General features: G+C 47.3%; 2 protein-coding genes across 17 annotated transcripts in view; one reads left to right on the forward strand and one right to left on the reverse strand.

Moving 5' to 3' along the window:
• Prc1 (protein regulator of cytokinesis 1) overlaps window positions 1-6340 on the forward strand; it is a 21555-nt gene extending 15215 nt beyond the window's left edge. Inside the window, exons 9-15 of one of the 6 annotated variants that reach the window (XM_087557631.1) lie at window positions 192-287; window positions 1508-1654; window positions 1842-1952; window positions 2611-2721; window positions 3247-3423; window positions 3743-3784; window positions 5280-6248. In XM_087557631.1, coding sequence (XP_087413757.1) covers window positions 192-287; window positions 1508-1654; window positions 1842-1952; window positions 2611-2721; window positions 3247-3423; window positions 3743-3784; window positions 5280-5351 — 756 coding nt within the window. In that variant the 3' untranslated portion in view covers window positions 5352-6248. 6 annotated transcript variants of the gene reach the window in all.
• On the reverse strand, window positions 6324-15650 carry Rccd1 (RCC1 domain containing 1). 11 transcript variants are annotated; one of them, NR_197276.1, is given in 8 exon segments: window positions 6324-6992; window positions 7424-7453; window positions 8391-8631; window positions 8807-8902; window positions 11308-11429; window positions 11518-11914; window positions 12060-12367; window positions 15452-15650. NR_197276.1 is itself a non-coding variant. In NM_001432256.1 (8 exon segments), coding segments are annotated over 7 exon segments (1131 nt in total). In that variant the 5' UTR covers window positions 12229-12367; window positions 15452-15650; the 3' UTR covers window positions 6324-6840.
• Between the last annotated feature and the right edge of the window lie 811 nt (window positions 15651-16461).

Here is a 16461-nt window from a genome sequence, read left to right on the forward strand (position 1 = left end):
ATTAGTTAGGCTGGCTGGCCTGCCATCAAGCCTTAGGATCCTATTGCCCTACAGCCCCAACCCCCAGCATGGGGTTGCAGGCAGGCACTGGCACAAGCAACTCTTGTGAGTTTGAAGATCTGCAGCAGACACTATCCTGAATCTTCTCCCCATCCTTTGAGGTTTTACTCTAATAAGTGTATTTTTCGCAGAGAAAAGCTTCAGATCCAAGTCGGTTTACAAACCGAGGGGGAAATCTTTTAAAAGAAGAAAAGGAACGAGCAAAGCTCCAGAAAACACTCCCTAAGGTATTGTGCTTGTAAGATACTTTATTCTCTGTCCTTTCTAAGCATAGGAAAGACAGTACATAGTGGGCCTTCTAATGTAGCATCTGAGTTATCAGAGTTTGCTAAGGCTGCCACAACTGAGTGCCAGGGATTAGTTGGCTTAAAAAAACAGAAATTTAAGTTTAATGAACTCAAGGTGTCTTTGATAGGGTTGGGTCTCTTAATGAGGTTGTTTGACTTAGAGATGGCCATCCTCTGTCCCCGTGTCTTCATGTGGTTTTTCTCTGGGTCTCTGTCCTAATTACTGCCCATCCTATTAGATTAGGGCCTAGCCTAATGACCTCATTTTAAAAGGCTGTCTCCGGATAATAGCAGTGAGGTGTTGTACCGTGAAGACTTCAGTGAGAATTAGGATAGCTACTGCGCCTGCGCCGAATTTTACCAAAGTCTGTGTGCTTTGTTCTCATCGTCTGCTCTGTACTCAAACTAAACAGCTTTTACTGATTTCTGCCAGGCACTCGTCCATGGCATCTCATTTAATCATATCACTGTCCAGTATCCCACAAGTTAAGATTATTTCGGGGCTGGGGATTTAGCTCAGTGGTAGAGCGCTTACCTAGGAAGCGCAAGGCCCTGGGTTCGGTCCCCAGCTCCGAAAAAAAAAAGAACCAAAAAAAAAAAAAAAAAAAAAAAGATTATTTCCATGTGTAGAGGTGAGGGGACTGAGATATCAAGTTCCCTTACCCACCTTTCTGGTTAGTTAAGAGGTTGATTCCATATTGAAATCCTGATAATTCTTCCATAATTCTTAAAAGATTTAGTACACTGTAGCTGTCCTCAGACACACCAGAAGAGGGCATCAGATCCCATTACAGATGGTTGTGAGCCACCATGTGGTTGCTGGGAATTGAACTCAGGACCTCTAGAACAGCAGTCAGTGCTCTTAACTATTGAGCCATCTCTCCAGCCCCATAATTCTGTTTATAAATCACCCAGTGCTGTTTCCAACTTTAGTCATCAAAACCTCTCATTTTTAGACTGGGTTTTTGCCCTTTATTCCCCGTTTCAATGTGTATCTAAATGAACTCCTAGTCTTTGATTTCCATTTGTTCCAACTGTAGCCACATGGTCCAACTGTCTATCCGAAGGCTACTCTGGGGTGGAGTCTTTAGGACAATTATTTCATTTGAGATTAACACCAATGTTATTGGAAGTAAACAATGTGTTGTGTTTGGGGGCAGCTGGAAGAGGAGTTGAAGGCACGGATTGAACACTGGGAACAAGAGAACTCAACAGCATTTGTGGTGAACGGGCAGAAATTCATGGAGTATGTTACAGAGCAGTGGGAGTTACATCGGTTGGAGAAAGAGCGAGCCAAACAGGAGAGGGTAAGTGTGCACACAAGTTAAGAAAAGAGGGAGGGTAGCAATTAGAGTGGTCCTGCCTCTCTGCCACAGATCGGGGTCCACTGAAGAATCGATAGATTGCAGCAGCTCCTTCTACCTCAGGCTTCAGAGATGTTTATCTGAGTCTCTGGTCCTGCTGTCTTACCGGGGCTATCTTTGTTCCATGCAGCAACTAAAGAACAAGAGACAGACAGAGACAGAGATGCTGTACGGCAGTGCTCCCCGGACACCTAGCAAAAGACCAGGACAGACTCCCAACAAGTGTGGCAAAGTACGCAAGGTAAACCTACCTTCGTGCTGCTGCTGTTGGCAAGGGAGAGGGAAACTCTGCTTGTTATGCCTCTGCCCTGCTAAGAAGGCAAAGGGCTTCTCTTTCTAGGCTGAGTCTATCCAAGCGAATGGGGAAATACTGGAATGCTGAGTGGCTGCTTGTAGTGAGAGTCAAAGAATAACCAGCTCTGCCAGCTCTCAAGACTTTGCACTAGATTCCCAGCGGCTGAGAGCAACATTCTGTAGTAATAGTTTACAGAAGTTTGTCCTATAATTGCCACAGGGAGCCACAGTACTGTGTAAAAGACCCCTTCCATGCTTTTAATGAATGCCTCTAGAATGCTAGCAGGAATTACAGGTATGAACCATCACATAGTATGTTAAATATTTTTTAAATTGTACACAAGGCCCTGGCTCAATCCTGAGCATTAAAAGTTTATAACTTTAGTATAATAAGCAGGCATTATGTAAAGTGTGCACTTTTAATAAGTTTTGACAAACATACACCATTAAATTCCCTTAAATACCTTTTAAAATACCTTTTTAAATTCCTTAAAGCTGCATGGTATTCTACACAGCCAACATTACTGGAAGCTCCTTGTGCAGGGTACAGCTGGGTGGCTGGAAAGGCTGGTGTTGTTATCCTCACCTCAGTGATCTATTCTTAGATGAACACTACCACCATGTCTACTGCTACACCCAATAGTAGCATTCGGCCTGTCTTTGGTGGATCAGTGTACCGTTCACCTATGTCTCGACTACCCCCTTCTGGCAGCAAGGTTAGTACATTCCATACAAACACGTCTCTGTTTGCTACCTATTCCTCCAAAGGTCCTCCTCAGTCTACTTTCTGTGGTCATGGTTGCTGATCATTGAGATTCTGATAATTGGGGTCGATCCAGATAATCATTAGACCAGGACTTTTTAAACTTTCCCTTGTGTGACCTCTTTTTACATGAGAAATAACCCTGGTTATACATACCTGGCTGCATGAGATTGTGCCACAAATGCAAACAAACAAGATACACAAATCAGGAGTTTCTTCTAGGGTGGATTTGCTAATGTCCGCTTTGAGGCAGGGTCTCACTGTGTAGCTGACTGTTCTGGAGCTGTTATGTCCAGGATCTCAGAGATAGCCTGCTTCTGTTGGGATCCACGGCGTGCACCATCGTGCCTAACTGCCGCATTAAGTCAGCTGTGTCCAGGCTTAAGAGACTTATGAGTGACACAAATGCAACGTCAGGGTTTCCTGTGGGAGTTCATTCTAAGGTGATAGGTAACACGGTTATCTTTCTTCTCTGCAGTCAGTAGTCACTTCTCTATGTTCTGGAAAGAAAACACCTAGAGCTGCCCGGCTTAGGGCCAACAAGGAGAACTTGGACCTCAATGGCAGCATCCTGAGCGGTGGGTACTCTGGCTCGACGCCCCTCCAGCGCAACTGCAGCATTAAGTCTGTTGCCAGCACCTATTCTGAGTTTTCGGTAATTCACCTTTTCTGATATCTACCAGTCTCTGGGGAGCACACAGTTGGCTGAGGGGTATCTTTACAAGGGCACCCAGGATATTCAGTCAGGACAGCAACCTGAGGGCTGAGAATCCCTTTCATGCCTTGATCATGCTAGGGGGTGGGTGGCTTAAGGGGTTGTAGAGGAAGAAGGGGGTGATGTCAGAAACCAGACATTTGACCTGATCTTTCTGCGGTGTCATTCCTTGGCTGCAGGAGGTAACCTGCTAATTAATGACTGCCCTGGTGCTCTCTTGGTGGAGTTCTTGGTAATTGTCTTAATTCTTTGTTCTTAGAAGGACCCGTCCCTTTCTGACAGCTCCACTGTTGGGCTTCAGGTCTGTATGGCACCCCTGCATGTCCCCTTTCCAAACTGATCTGTTATCTGCTGGCTTCATTCGCATCTGGGCACAGCACTTCACTAACCCATAATCTCAGCTGTATCAACATGAGAACTTTTTAAAAATAAAAAGTCAAAACAACAAGAACAAAACAAAAACAAAGGAAACAGGAATTCCTATTATGGGTTTCAAAAATAAAGTTTCTGGTTTCTATTTCCAGTAGACGGACATGGTGGCTAGAAAAACAAAACAAAACAAACAAACCAAACCAAACCATGTTCAGGCTTGAATTGGATTCTCAGCCCCACCTAAGATGGAGAATAAAGGCCCCACAACATAGGGGTGGGGCCAGCTGTGTGCTGCTTGTACTGAGGCTCTTGGCCTGTGTGCTGATTATTTCCTGGAGTATGCTCCTTACTAACACTCGCTGAACTGCCCCGTCTGTCTGGCCTATGCTGATTTTCTCTCCTCTACTTACTGCTGCCAGTGAGCTGCTAATGTGTGTGAAGACAGAAAACACCTTTTCACTTTGCTCTTTAATTTATCCCGCTCTGAATTTGGTGGCCTCCTTAACCATCTATTTTCTCTTCCCTCAGTATCTTACCAGTGAGGTGAGGGCTGCTCCTCCCCCTTTAGGGGGCACCATATTAAACTTAAGACTACCTCCTCTCATGGTGAGATAGGGAAGGAGACCATAAGACCAGCATGGCCAGTTTGGAATATGGGAATTCTTGATGCTCTGGCCGTTCTTCCCATGACAAGGATGGTGGTGTTTCTGTGTGAGGAGAAAGGGGTGTGTGTAGCTCTAGTTGTCTGATTGCTGAGCAGCACATCTAGTTTTCCCTTTTACGTTTGCTCAGTGAAAGCCCATTTCCTGTTTGAGGCTTAACTGTAGCTACACATTCATCTATCTCTGGCTAAACCCGGAGGGTTTCTTCTGATACTGGCAGCTATAGTTGACCAAGTCTATGGGTAGCACTAAAGCCACTCACTCAGCTGACTTCTACTACTACCAGTCTTTCTCCGTGGCCATTCACGCTTTCATCTTGTATTTTCCCACCATGTACTCCAGCATGAGATCAAATCAGCAGGTTACAAAGCCCTCAGCCCCAGGGATTGGTAGATAAGTGGTCTGACCCTTGTTTTACAAAGGGATCAAGAAACCAAAGCCTCTAGCATGTGCAAGGCCCTGGGGTTATATTCCCAGCAGGGTGAGGAAAAACAAAAACAAAGCTTGCTGTTCTCTTGGCTGAACAACTGCTATGATGTGAAATAAGGGGTTTCTCTTGGTGAAGCTTAAGATTGGACTGGGTTCAGGCCTATGTGCACATGTGCTAGGCTTGTGACTGACAGAATGGTGCTAGTGTTCCTGAGTCTCTTCCTAGGAACTCAGGGAAACTTCCCTGGAGGCTTTGTGCTAATAACCCTTGACCACATTTAAAGCGGAGGGGTAGAAACTGCACTGTCACTGATGTTGCCTATTCTTCAACAGCGAGAACTGTCAAAGGCTTCCAGATCTGATGCTACTTCTCGAATCCTCAATTCCACCAACATCCAGTCCTGAGAATCCCTGTCCAGTTAGCCAGCTGTGGTTTCCTGTGCCTAGACTGGACTGACGAACCCAAGGGGCGACTTTCCAACAGTTTAATGTTTGAAACAACTACCTTGGGCAGGTTCTGTTAACTGCGCCTTCCTTAGACAGGAAGGAGCACAAGAGAAGAAAGCCTTCACGGGCACAGAGTCAAGAGACCTTAAGTTTTTGAGTCAAGAGATCTTAAAAGCTAGTTACGATAGTTATACAAGCTTTTTAACATCTGGTAGCTATTTTTTTCTCTACCCCATAATTCTACGTAAAGAATGATCAAGGGTTTGTCATAATACTATATTGGAAAATGAAAAAAATGATTATGCCCAGCTTTGGGGTACAGGGTGAGACATGAAGTAATTCTGACTTGTAGACTTGGAATTAACATCTAAAAATATATTTTTTGTTCTTGGACATTTGATTAATGCTGTAGCTGTAGTAACTTTGATCTTACCCAGAGGCCTGTACCCAGCAGTGTACTATTCTGGTTCCTTGTGTCTCAGCATTCGAGATGGCCTGAGCTGCCGCCAAAAGAGCAGCAGCGACAGTTGTTTCTGTAGTGCAATCTTGGAGGGGTGTGTGTGTGAACACACATTCTCTGACCTCTTCAGTCTTTCTCCAGTCTCCCAACCCTGTGCTCACCGGGCCTAGTCTGTTCCCTGTAGTTGACAACCAAATAGAGAAGCTATCTGGGTGGGTTGGGCCATTTCTGTCATGGACTCCACAACTTTGCACATCTCCATGTTATCTGTGTGATCACGTCCACACTGAGGCTCTTTCTTGCCTACCCAGTTCATCACTACTCTCCCCAAAGCACTATTATTTATTCTGTCTGTGCCAGTTCTGCCAACACATTAAATGATTCTTTAAAACCTGGTCTGTGTCAGTATGCTGTCTACTCACACACATATATATGTTGTTTTTAAACATATTAAAATAAAATGTATATAGTTAATCTTTCAAATACTACGTTTTATTTTTCTCCAATGGTTGCTTGTGATCTATAGATTAAACTCACCAGAAGACAAAGTTCAAAGGATGTTGAAGAAATTTCAAGAATGTATTCTCAGAGTAGTTTGGATTTACTCTTTATTTTCATTTGGGAATATTTTCTCAGGTTTAAGCCTCTGGGTGGTATAGCTAAGCTGTTGATGCACATGGATCCCTGGCACTACTCCAGAAATAAGCAGTTAGACACACATTCTTTTTTTTTTTTTTCCTTTTTTTTTTCCGGAGCTGGGGACCGAACCCAGGGCCTTGCTCTTGCTAGGCAAGTGCTCTACCACTGAGCTAAATCCCCAACCCCTAGACACACATTCTTAAGTCTGCATGCACCTTTAATCCCAGCACTGAGGAGGCGGGGAGATCGCTGTGGCCTTGTTTCCATGCACCCAGGACAGCATGTTGAAGCAAGAGTTCATTCTCACCCAGGTACATAAGCAGCCTGGGGATCCACCTGAGATATAGTTCAGATGTTCTCTCTCTCCACTGCATAGACATAGGTATTCCAGGGTCCACATGTAACAGCCCTTACTTCAAGTTGTCTTTCTACAAAGTATTCCACACGGCAGGGCTGGTCCGAGCTGGTGCTGTCCTTGTGGCCAAGCTGTCCATATTTACCTGGAATGAAAGGAACTCCTTCGGTAGGCCTTGCTGCTTTCCCCTCAGAATGGTGCCAGCCTACACACTGCCTTGAGAGCTATTCCCAACCTGTTGGGTGGGTCTTCTGTGGATTCAGAAGAGTAAGGCCTGAAACTTTCCAAGCCACCTTGGGGTCCCCCAGAGAACAGTGGCAGTGGCTCCTCTAGTCTCTGCTGCCTATGTCAAGATGATGAGAACAGCCTCTTTACCCTTGTCACCTTATTTCTCTGCCGTCTGCCCTTGGGCCTTCTAAGTGTATCTGTTCTCCCATCCAAGGGAAAGAGACACGGGTTTTCAGTCCTCCCATTGCTCAGGCTGAAACCCCTGCCCCTCTAGTTTGTGTACCTTGGTCATGACCTGTTCTATCTTTCTGGTTCTTCCCCTTGATTTGATGATCTTTTTTTACTCACCCCAGCCCCAGGTATAGAGTTCTCCTGTTCCTGCAACCAAAGAGACAGTAAGTAGTTGCCAACTACCCCCAGCAAGCCACTGCGTGGTCTGGCACAAGTCACAGGCAGCATGCTGGAATCATGGCATGTGCTTGGCACACACTGATTACAACTGCTATCACACTTGGGCTGGTGAGGGGTGGTAGTGCCAGAGATCAAAAGGCTTAACTTCCTAAATACCAATTGACCTCAGTACATGGAGTCACACCCTAGACGGAAGGTTCCTGCACACAACTGATTACCAACTTTTTAGAAGGAGAACCTACTGGGCCTCAGGCTGTGGATCTGTGAAACCTTTTTTTTTTTTCTTTATTGCAATGGTTCTCTGCCTTCCTAATGCTGAGACACCTCAGTACAGTTCCTCATGTGGTGACCCTCAACCGTAAAATTATTTTGTTGCTAGCTTTTAAAATTCTGCTACTGTTATGGGTCATAATAAAAATATCTGATATGAAACCCACTGATATGAACCAGTATTGTGATTCTGATTTTCTGGTTTGCTTTGTTTTTTTAGAGTTTGTAACAGTCACTGTATAGTCCAAAGCTGACCTCAAAGTCCCAGCCTCCTGCCTCATTCCAAGGGTCAGCATTTAGAGGTGTAGGCCACCTTTCCCAGCACGAAAGCTTTTCGATGAGTGAGGCAGCAGATCATGAAACATGTATCACAAGATGCCAAATATGGTGATGCTTGTTAAGAACGTAGCTTAGTGGCCGTGTGCCTGCTTAGCACTGGAGAGGCCCTGGATTCAGTCCCCAGCACACAGTGTGCAGAGTTCCATAACCACAGCTGCTCTGACCAGAAGTTAAGAACTTAAGCCCAGGAGTTTTAGACAGTCCTGTTTAAATACTCTTCCTAAAATTAAAACTGGACAGGCAGGGAAGACCACAGTCCCCAGCTAAGTACTGCTCTACCCTGAGTCTCACTTACGTGTCACCACAGCTGTGTGTCGGGATCCACAACTGGCCTTGACTGCATCTGAGCCCAGGGGAAGATCCAGGAGAGCTGGGAAGGGCTGGATAGCTATGAAGTGGGCAGGAGCTCCAACATCAGCCAGAGCTGCTTCCTCTCCTCTGAGACCATCGTCATTCAATTCTGTGGCTTCAGAAGGTTATGGTGTGTTTAACATTCAGGAGCCTGGGAATGTCCACACACTCTTCCGGCAGTGGCTCTATAAAAGACTGTTTTAGAGCTAGCTCCAGAGCTGGTGCCCAACCCTTACTCAGTCCTAGAGGTTGGACATCAGCCTCCCCACAGCAAGGAGTGTCCAATGGTTAGTGAGGATGATTCTCAGTGTCCAGCACACAGTAACAAGCCAGGAAGGACATCCTGGAGGGTGACCTCACCTTCCTCTCTCACTGTTTTCTTCTCTGTCCCGCTCCTTGTGGGCAAGGCCAGCTGCCCTGACTCATTCCAACCCCAGATATAAATATCCCCAGTTTCTGCAAGAGACCAAGAGAATCCATGAAACACACCGTGGAACCCTTTCATCTATCCCACCTCCTCTAAACATCCCCAGTACAAGTTTGTAGGGACGAGTAAAGGGTGCCCTGTCTAATCACCCCTTCCAAGCAAAGATGCCCATTCCAAGTCCCAGCAGCTTCCTGGTCTAAGATTCCCTGCCCACACATACCCTCTTCTCCCCTCCCCCTCCCCCCTTTTTCTTTTCCAAACAGCCTCACTGTGTACCTCTCTGGTTGGCCTCAAAATCTCCCATTTTCCTGAATCCTGGGACTATGGGCATGACCTACTGTGCCCAGCTTTTCTTTGGCTAACTCCAGGCCGAAGTTTTTTTGTCTCGGCCTTTCCAGTAGCTAAAACTATGCGTGAACACCATGTGATCCTTTAACTTCCATGCTCATCTGCCTTCATTTTCATTTTTTTTTTTTTCCTGAGTCTTACTTTGTAGCTGAAGCTGTTCCGGGATTCACTGGATAGCTGAGGCCACTCTTTTTTTTTTTTTTTTCTTTTTCTTTTTCTTTTTTTTTTTTCAGAGCTGGGGACCGAACCCAGGGCCTTGCGCTTGCTAGGCAAGCGCTCTACCACTGAGCTAAATCCCCAACCCCGAGGCTACTCTTAAATGCAAATTTCCACCTGCCTCTGCCTCTGAAGGGTTGGCATTAAAGTCATGCATCCCTACTGCCAGTCCGTTCTTATTCTCTCATTTCAAAGCTGCCACCTATTTCCCCAACTCCAGAATCCCTACATCTCCACTGTCTCCATCCAAAGCCATGGAGGTAGCCTGTGCTCTTTGTCAGTCCCAGCTCCTACCGGTCCTGCTGAAGACCCTGGCTCTTACCTTCCTTCTCCTAGCACTGCTGCCCCACATTAGAGGGTTGGAGCCCCAGTGTCCTAGTTACTGTCCATGGCTGTGATAAAACTATTACCAAAAGCAACTCGGGAGGAGGGAAGTCAGGGCTGGAACCTGGAGGCAGGAACTGAAGTAGAGGCCATGGAGGAGTGATGCTTAACAGCACCCAGGACTGCTCAAGAGTGGCACAGCCCCTGGTGGACTAGGACCTCCCACAACAAGCATCAATCAAAATCTGATGGCCAATCTCAATGGAGGTTTCTCTTTCCAGATGACACTAGCTTGTGTCAAGTGGGTAACAAACTAATCAGGACACCTAATGTCAAAGATTCACTAACAACACTACTTGGGAGGCAGAGGCAGGAAGATAAAGAGTTCAAGGTCAGTCAGTTTGAGGCCAAGCTGGTCTTAAAATGAGACTGTGTCTGAACACAACACTCACTAATAGAAACTTTATAAAATGCTCAACTTCCCAATATAACCATGGAGCCCTAGAAGTATGACAGAACTCTCAAGTCAAATGAGACAGATTTAGCACCAGCACAAAGGTTGCAGGGCCAGAGTGAAGACTGGAAACTTGGAAGCCTCGTCTGTGCTTCACCCTCTTTTGCAAGCACAAGGTCTCAAACTCCCGAACCTCAGGGATGAAACTCGCTTTTAGGCTGTTGTTTCCAGGCCTCTGTCCTCTGCCTCCCTGCTCAGGTTGGACCTGCTCCCATTACCCCAGAACATAGGGGTAATGAGAGCCCCTATAAGAAAGACCAGTAGTGGGCTGGAAAGATGGCTCAGTGGTCAACAGCACTGGTTGCTCTTCTAAAGGACCAGGGTTCAATTCCCAGTGCCAAAATGGCAGCTCATAGCTGCTTGTAACTCCAGCACCAGGGGACCCAGTGACCACTTCTGACCTGTCTTGACATCTGCACAGACACTCCACCTATATTTTTAAAGAACACTACTTTTTTTTTTTTTTTTTTTTGGTTCTTTTTTTCGGAGCTGGGGACCGAACCCAGGGCCTTGCGCTTCCTAGGTAAGCGCTCTACCACTGAGCTAAATCCCCAGCCCCAAGAACACTACTTTATCTATACCCTCTCGTCCTGCTCAAAGAGCCTAGGAGATAGGAGTACCTAGAGAGCCCAACCACCACAATGGACCCAATACACAAAAGCCTTAGGATGCACACTGTGGACCAAGGCAGCAGCACATCTCTCTGCCATCCACCATGGCTACGTGGGCATATGCAGCCTTCTCCATTGCTTCTGGCTGAGCGGTTCCCTTGTATAAGTGTCCTTCCCATCTGGAATATTTTAGATGGATGGGAGTGGTGAAGAGCCCAGGTACAGAAAGACAGTAACCGCAGCAGCAGAGGTATAAGAGGGTAGTGGAGTCAACAGGCTAAATCTAAAAACACTGAAGAGTCAGGAATAACTGGGCTAGGTTGAGCTTGGAACGAGGCCTGGGCTAGACCCACCCACAAAAACAGAACAAGAAGGAGTGGCCAAGATCCCCACTTATTTGGAGACACCCCAGGTCACTCACCACTCACACACACAGAGTGCCAGCCACCTGCGGCCACCTCAGCCATCCGTAGGCCTTGCAGTGCCTCCAACAGCCTTGGCTCTAGTTCTGCCTCCAGCGACCCGTGACCCAGCTGTCCATGCCTGGTCAAAGGAGTCCCTAATCGGTTACAGATACATTCGAGGGAGCACCTCCTTGAGCGTCCCCACGTCATACCCAGCCCGTCCTCACCTGCCCCCGCCCCAGGAGAACACCTGGCCAGCTTCGCACAGCAGCAGCCCGTGCTCCGCACCCAGCTGCAGCTGGCGCACCCGCAGCTCTGGGGCCAGAGGCTGGCAGAAGGGAGGCTGTGGGGTCATATAGGCACGGGCGCAGGGCAGCAACGGCAGCGTCCCCATCCTAGGCTCACTGCCGGGTTCATCTTCCCCTTGGGCCTTTGCCCCAGAAGCTAAGTTCTGGACCCAAAGGGGCTCCCCCTGTAGCGCGGAACCTGGTACCCAGGCCTGCAGTTCCGTGCCGGACCCACTCTTGTTGCGCTGCACCACCAGGAGTCCCTCCGACGCCCACACATCCCTGCAGCCGTCTGCTGCACAGCTCACAGAGCCTGACAGTTCCACCCGGCCTCCGCCTGTGTGGGTAGAGTGGGGTGGGACACATGCCATGGGCTCAAGGTTGCCAGAGTAAGGGTGTAGGGTATTTCTGGACAGGCAAGTTAAGAAGGGCTGGGCAGGTAGAGGGGACAGGCCCGGAGTTGGGGTTGTAAGGGTACTCACGAGTCACCAGGGCAGTGTAGCTCCAGCTTGCGCTCACTTGGCAAACATCGTCAGCAGCATGCAGTGGTTCAGGACTGTGCACTGCATGTTGGCCGTTCCCAGAGCCCAGCGCTTGCCCAAAGCCACAGAAACCAAAGCCGAACCAGGCTCCTTGCCGTTTCTCGGCCATGTTCAGGTTGAGGCCTCTGTGGGTGGCGGCCACTTGGCTGGGGTGCAAGATTAAGGCTACAACCCAAGGAGAGTCTCACGAACAGGACACCTCAGGAACACTGGCGAATCTCGCCTTCAAGGGGCTGCAGCCGCGTTATCTGTAAAATAGAGACTGGCTACCATCTTAATCACTGGGGCAAAGGGAGTTCATCCCACTATTGTCTGTTGAGAGGAGCTTTGGCCAAAGGTCCTACTGGATTTGCGACTATTGAACGGTCTGCAGCTGACTGCTTCTTTCTTCCACTTTTGGCTCAAATCCAGTATCCCACTGTAAGAAATATTAAGTATGCGTCTTTTCTGTCAAACACTATAAAACTTGTATTCGGGGCGGATAAGAGCACTGACTGCTCTTCCAGAGGTCCTGAGTTCAAATCCCAGCAACCACATGGTGGCTCACAACCATCTGTAATGGGACCCAATGCCCTCTTCTGGTGTGCCTGAAGACAGCAACAGTGTAGTCAGACACATATAAAACAAATCCTTTTTTTAAAGTGATTAAAAAAAGATAATTATAAAAAAAAAAGATAATTATTATTTTGGGCTGGAGAGATGGCTCTATGGTTAAGAGCCCTGGCTGCACTCCCAGAGGATCCAAGTTCAATTCCTAGCACTCACATGGCAGTTCACACCTGTCCGTAACACCAGTTCCAGGGCTTCCTACACCCTTACACAGACATACACACAGGCAAAACAGCATGCACATAAAATAAAATAATAAAATATTTAGATGTTTTTCCTTCACATTTGCCTGTGTACCATGTTTGTGTCTGGAGTTACTAAAGGGCAGAAGAGGGCATCAGATCCCCTGGTACTGGAGTTATGAGCTATCACATGGGTGCTAGAATTGAACCCAGGTCTTCTGCAAGAACAGCAGTGCTCTTAACCACTGAGCTTCTCTATCCCCTTTTTATTTTGAGACAAGGTCTTTCTATGCAAGTCCCTGCTGTCCTGGAACTCACTATGTAGAACAGCCTGGCTTCAAACTCACGAAGACTTCCCCATCTCTGCCTTCTGAGTGCCGAGATCAAAGGCATGCGCCACTACTTCAACACCAATCTTCTTTATCTCCCTGTACCCCATAAGACTATTTTGAAAATGTTACACACATACACACACAAACCAGTAAATCTTTTGTTTTCTCAAAGTCCCATGACCAGTGACCCTTTCCTCTTTTCTCCTTCGTTTCCTGTGCACTAAGTCTTGCAAGACTACCCAATTTAGGGCAGGGTGTGGTGGTGCACACTTTTAATTCCAGCACTTGGGAGGCAGAGGCAAGTGGGTTTCTGTGAGTTTGAGGCCAGCCTGGTCTACAGAGCAAGTTATAAGACAGTCAGGGCTACATAATAAGAGACCTTGTCTCAAAACATCAGAAAGACCAGTCAAGGAATACTACTGAGAGGTCAGACCCCAGCCAGGTGGGAAAGAGGAAAACCAAGTGTGTTCCTGTCTCTGTTTTCTGCTCTTCCCAGCGTAAGTGCTTGTTTGGGTCCTGGAGTCGCCTCACAAACCACACGAACACCAATCTCTGCCAGACAGGGAGAGTTTATTGAGCATTTGCCCCAGGACTGACCAACCAGTGCCACAGTCCACGTTCAGCAAATGAACTGTGACCCCAAGTTAGGATTCTACAGGGTTTTTAAGTCTAAATTCCACAAACATCTGTGCCAAATTATTCCACCAAACAGAATTTAGGGATAGGGGACGTCCTCAGGAACACGTCTTTGCTACACACTTATCCTGGCTCCCATTGGCTGGGAATACGACTGTGTCAGGGGACTTGCCTTGTCTAATGTTCATGTCTTAACTTGTCTACCAGGACAGGACTTGTCTAACATTTATGCCTTAACTTGCCATGAAAGATGTCAGTTACCCACGTACATGTTTCTTTCTGCAAAGTAGGATGGCGGTTCCCAGGGAGGTCTTGGGACTCAAACTTTACTTGACCCCTACTCAGAAGTCTTATTCCAAATAGTTTCTTTTATTGGCGCATGTGTCTCTCTTATCTTGGGGTCTAGCCCAGGGGCAGTTTATACCATAAAAGCTTATACACAGGAGCAGGAAGTTCTGCTTGGTGGTTGCTTTGGATCCAAGCTTACTGTGGTTAACTACACAAAGCAATTCTACTGACTTCTAAAGTGACTGGTTTCCAAGGACACAGAACAGAACATATAGTCAGCCTTAGCCTTACAGAGTTTCCTGAGAACAGAAACCTATGAGAAAGTTTCCTTAAATGGCAGGCTAGCCAAGTTACAGTTACCTAGGTCTAACATTCCACCTAGGCCTTAACAGTGGTCTCTTTCTTTGCAACCCAGAACCTATTACCCCTACCGCAGGGAACGGTGAGGTATTTAAGTGGGAGACCAGATGCAGCACTAGGATCTGAAGCCCACTGCTCCAGATCCCTAGCTGGAACTTTAACCCCAAGTCACACAGCAAGTACAGAGCTGAGTCAAGTCCTGTGGGTTTATAAGCTTCATCCCAACAGACAGAATAAATACCTGGGGCCTGTGTGTGTGCCTGTGCACCCAAATCCTACTGCATAGCTTCCGTTTTACAAAGCGGGTGGGAACAGCAGTGCTTGTATCTACTTGGCATAATTGTTCGCAATAAATACAAATCAAAATTAAAGTGGCAACAGTCTTAGCTTAATAAATGCAGTAGCATTTAACGACGAAAATGACCATTGGCTCTTACCGGGTTTCAGAGGCATTTGGAAAATTTCCACTGGACCTTACTTGATAGTTTATTCTTTCAAGAAATCTGTTGCGCCTTTCCTTTGGCTTAATTCAGTGACTATGGGCCCCAGGGAGACAGTCGCACTGTTCCAAATGCAACGCCACTTCATTGGACTGGATCAGAATTTTACAGACACTCTAAAGCCTCTTAAGTCAGACCTGAGACCACAGCTCCTGGATCCCCCAACCAAGGGAATCTTTTACCTTCCCCGTTTCCTTGTACCCTCAACTCATCAGGAAAGCCCTTTAAGCGGGAAACCTTGGAAATGGCAAACGCATAGTAGCGCACAGCTCCGAACAGACCGGCGGCGGGGCAGAACGTGTTTAAAGGGCCCCCGCGCCAAGCAAAGCGGTCATTGGATGCGGCAGCTTTTCTGAGCCAATCGCAGGCACGAGCGATGACGTCACCACGGGGCCCGCCTGACGTGCACACATGCGCCGGATTACCTGCCCTTTGCCAAGCCAATTCGGGCTGCTCCGGACAGTGTGCCGAAGTCTCCGATGGGCGCCGACAGTGGACGCGGTTGGAACCACTGAATACTCAGGAAGATCCGAGGGGAACGGTGGGCACAGACCAAATCCTGACTCCTTCCATTCCCTTTGAACAAGGAAGGAGGCGGTTCCTACTGAACAAGCTTAGGACTGATATCCAGACAGGAAGCGGTAGTATTAGTGCCTTCACTGATTGGCCCAGGCTCTGTCATTTACTTCTACTGAGCCAATGAGTCCCAAGTTTGGACCCCTCTAAGAGACAGGCGTTCTCAGCCAGAGATCCTATTTGGGCCGCGCTTCTCCTTCAGTAAGACACAGCTACAGAAACATATTTTTCCCGAGAGAAGGGCACACCAACCCCAAATCCCAAACACAGACCTAGTAGAGATCACAGAAAACTCACAATATCATGATAAATGTGTCCAAGGGTCAGCATAACACATTGAAATATGTTTCCTAAGCTTCAGGCTAACTCACCAGGGCGTACAAAGAACCCAGGCTGGGTGACGGCAACTGTAATTCCCACTACTTTTTTTTTTTTTTCCTTTTCTTTTTTTTCGGAGCTGGGGACCGAACCCAGGGCCTTGTGCTCGCTAGGCAAGCGCTCTACCGCTGAGCTAAATCCCCAACCCCTACTTTTTTTTTTTTTAAGATTTATTTTATTCATATGAGTATACTGTAGCTGTCTTCAGACACACCAGAAGAGGGCATCAGCTCTCAATACAGATGGTTGTGAGCCACCATGTGGTTGCTGGGATTTGAACTCAGGTCCTCTGGAAGAGCAGTCAGTGCTCTTAACCACTGAGCCATCTCTCCAGCCCCGCACTACTCTTAAGGGCTGAGAAAGGATCGTCAGTTTGAAGCCAGCCTGACTTACCCATATTAAGGCCTTGTCTACAGATTCTCCATGTGCCCACTGGCTTCCTTTCCTTACAGGGGAAGCACACTAGGCTGCAGCTCCAGAG

Source organism: Rattus norvegicus, chromosome 1 (assembly GCF_021556685.1).
Source record: "Rattus norvegicus strain SHRSP/BbbUtx chromosome 1, alternate assembly SHRSP_T2T, whole genome shotgun sequence".
In the NCBI taxonomy this organism is placed as follows: domain Eukaryota; kingdom Metazoa; phylum Chordata; class Mammalia; order Rodentia; family Muridae; genus Rattus; species Rattus norvegicus.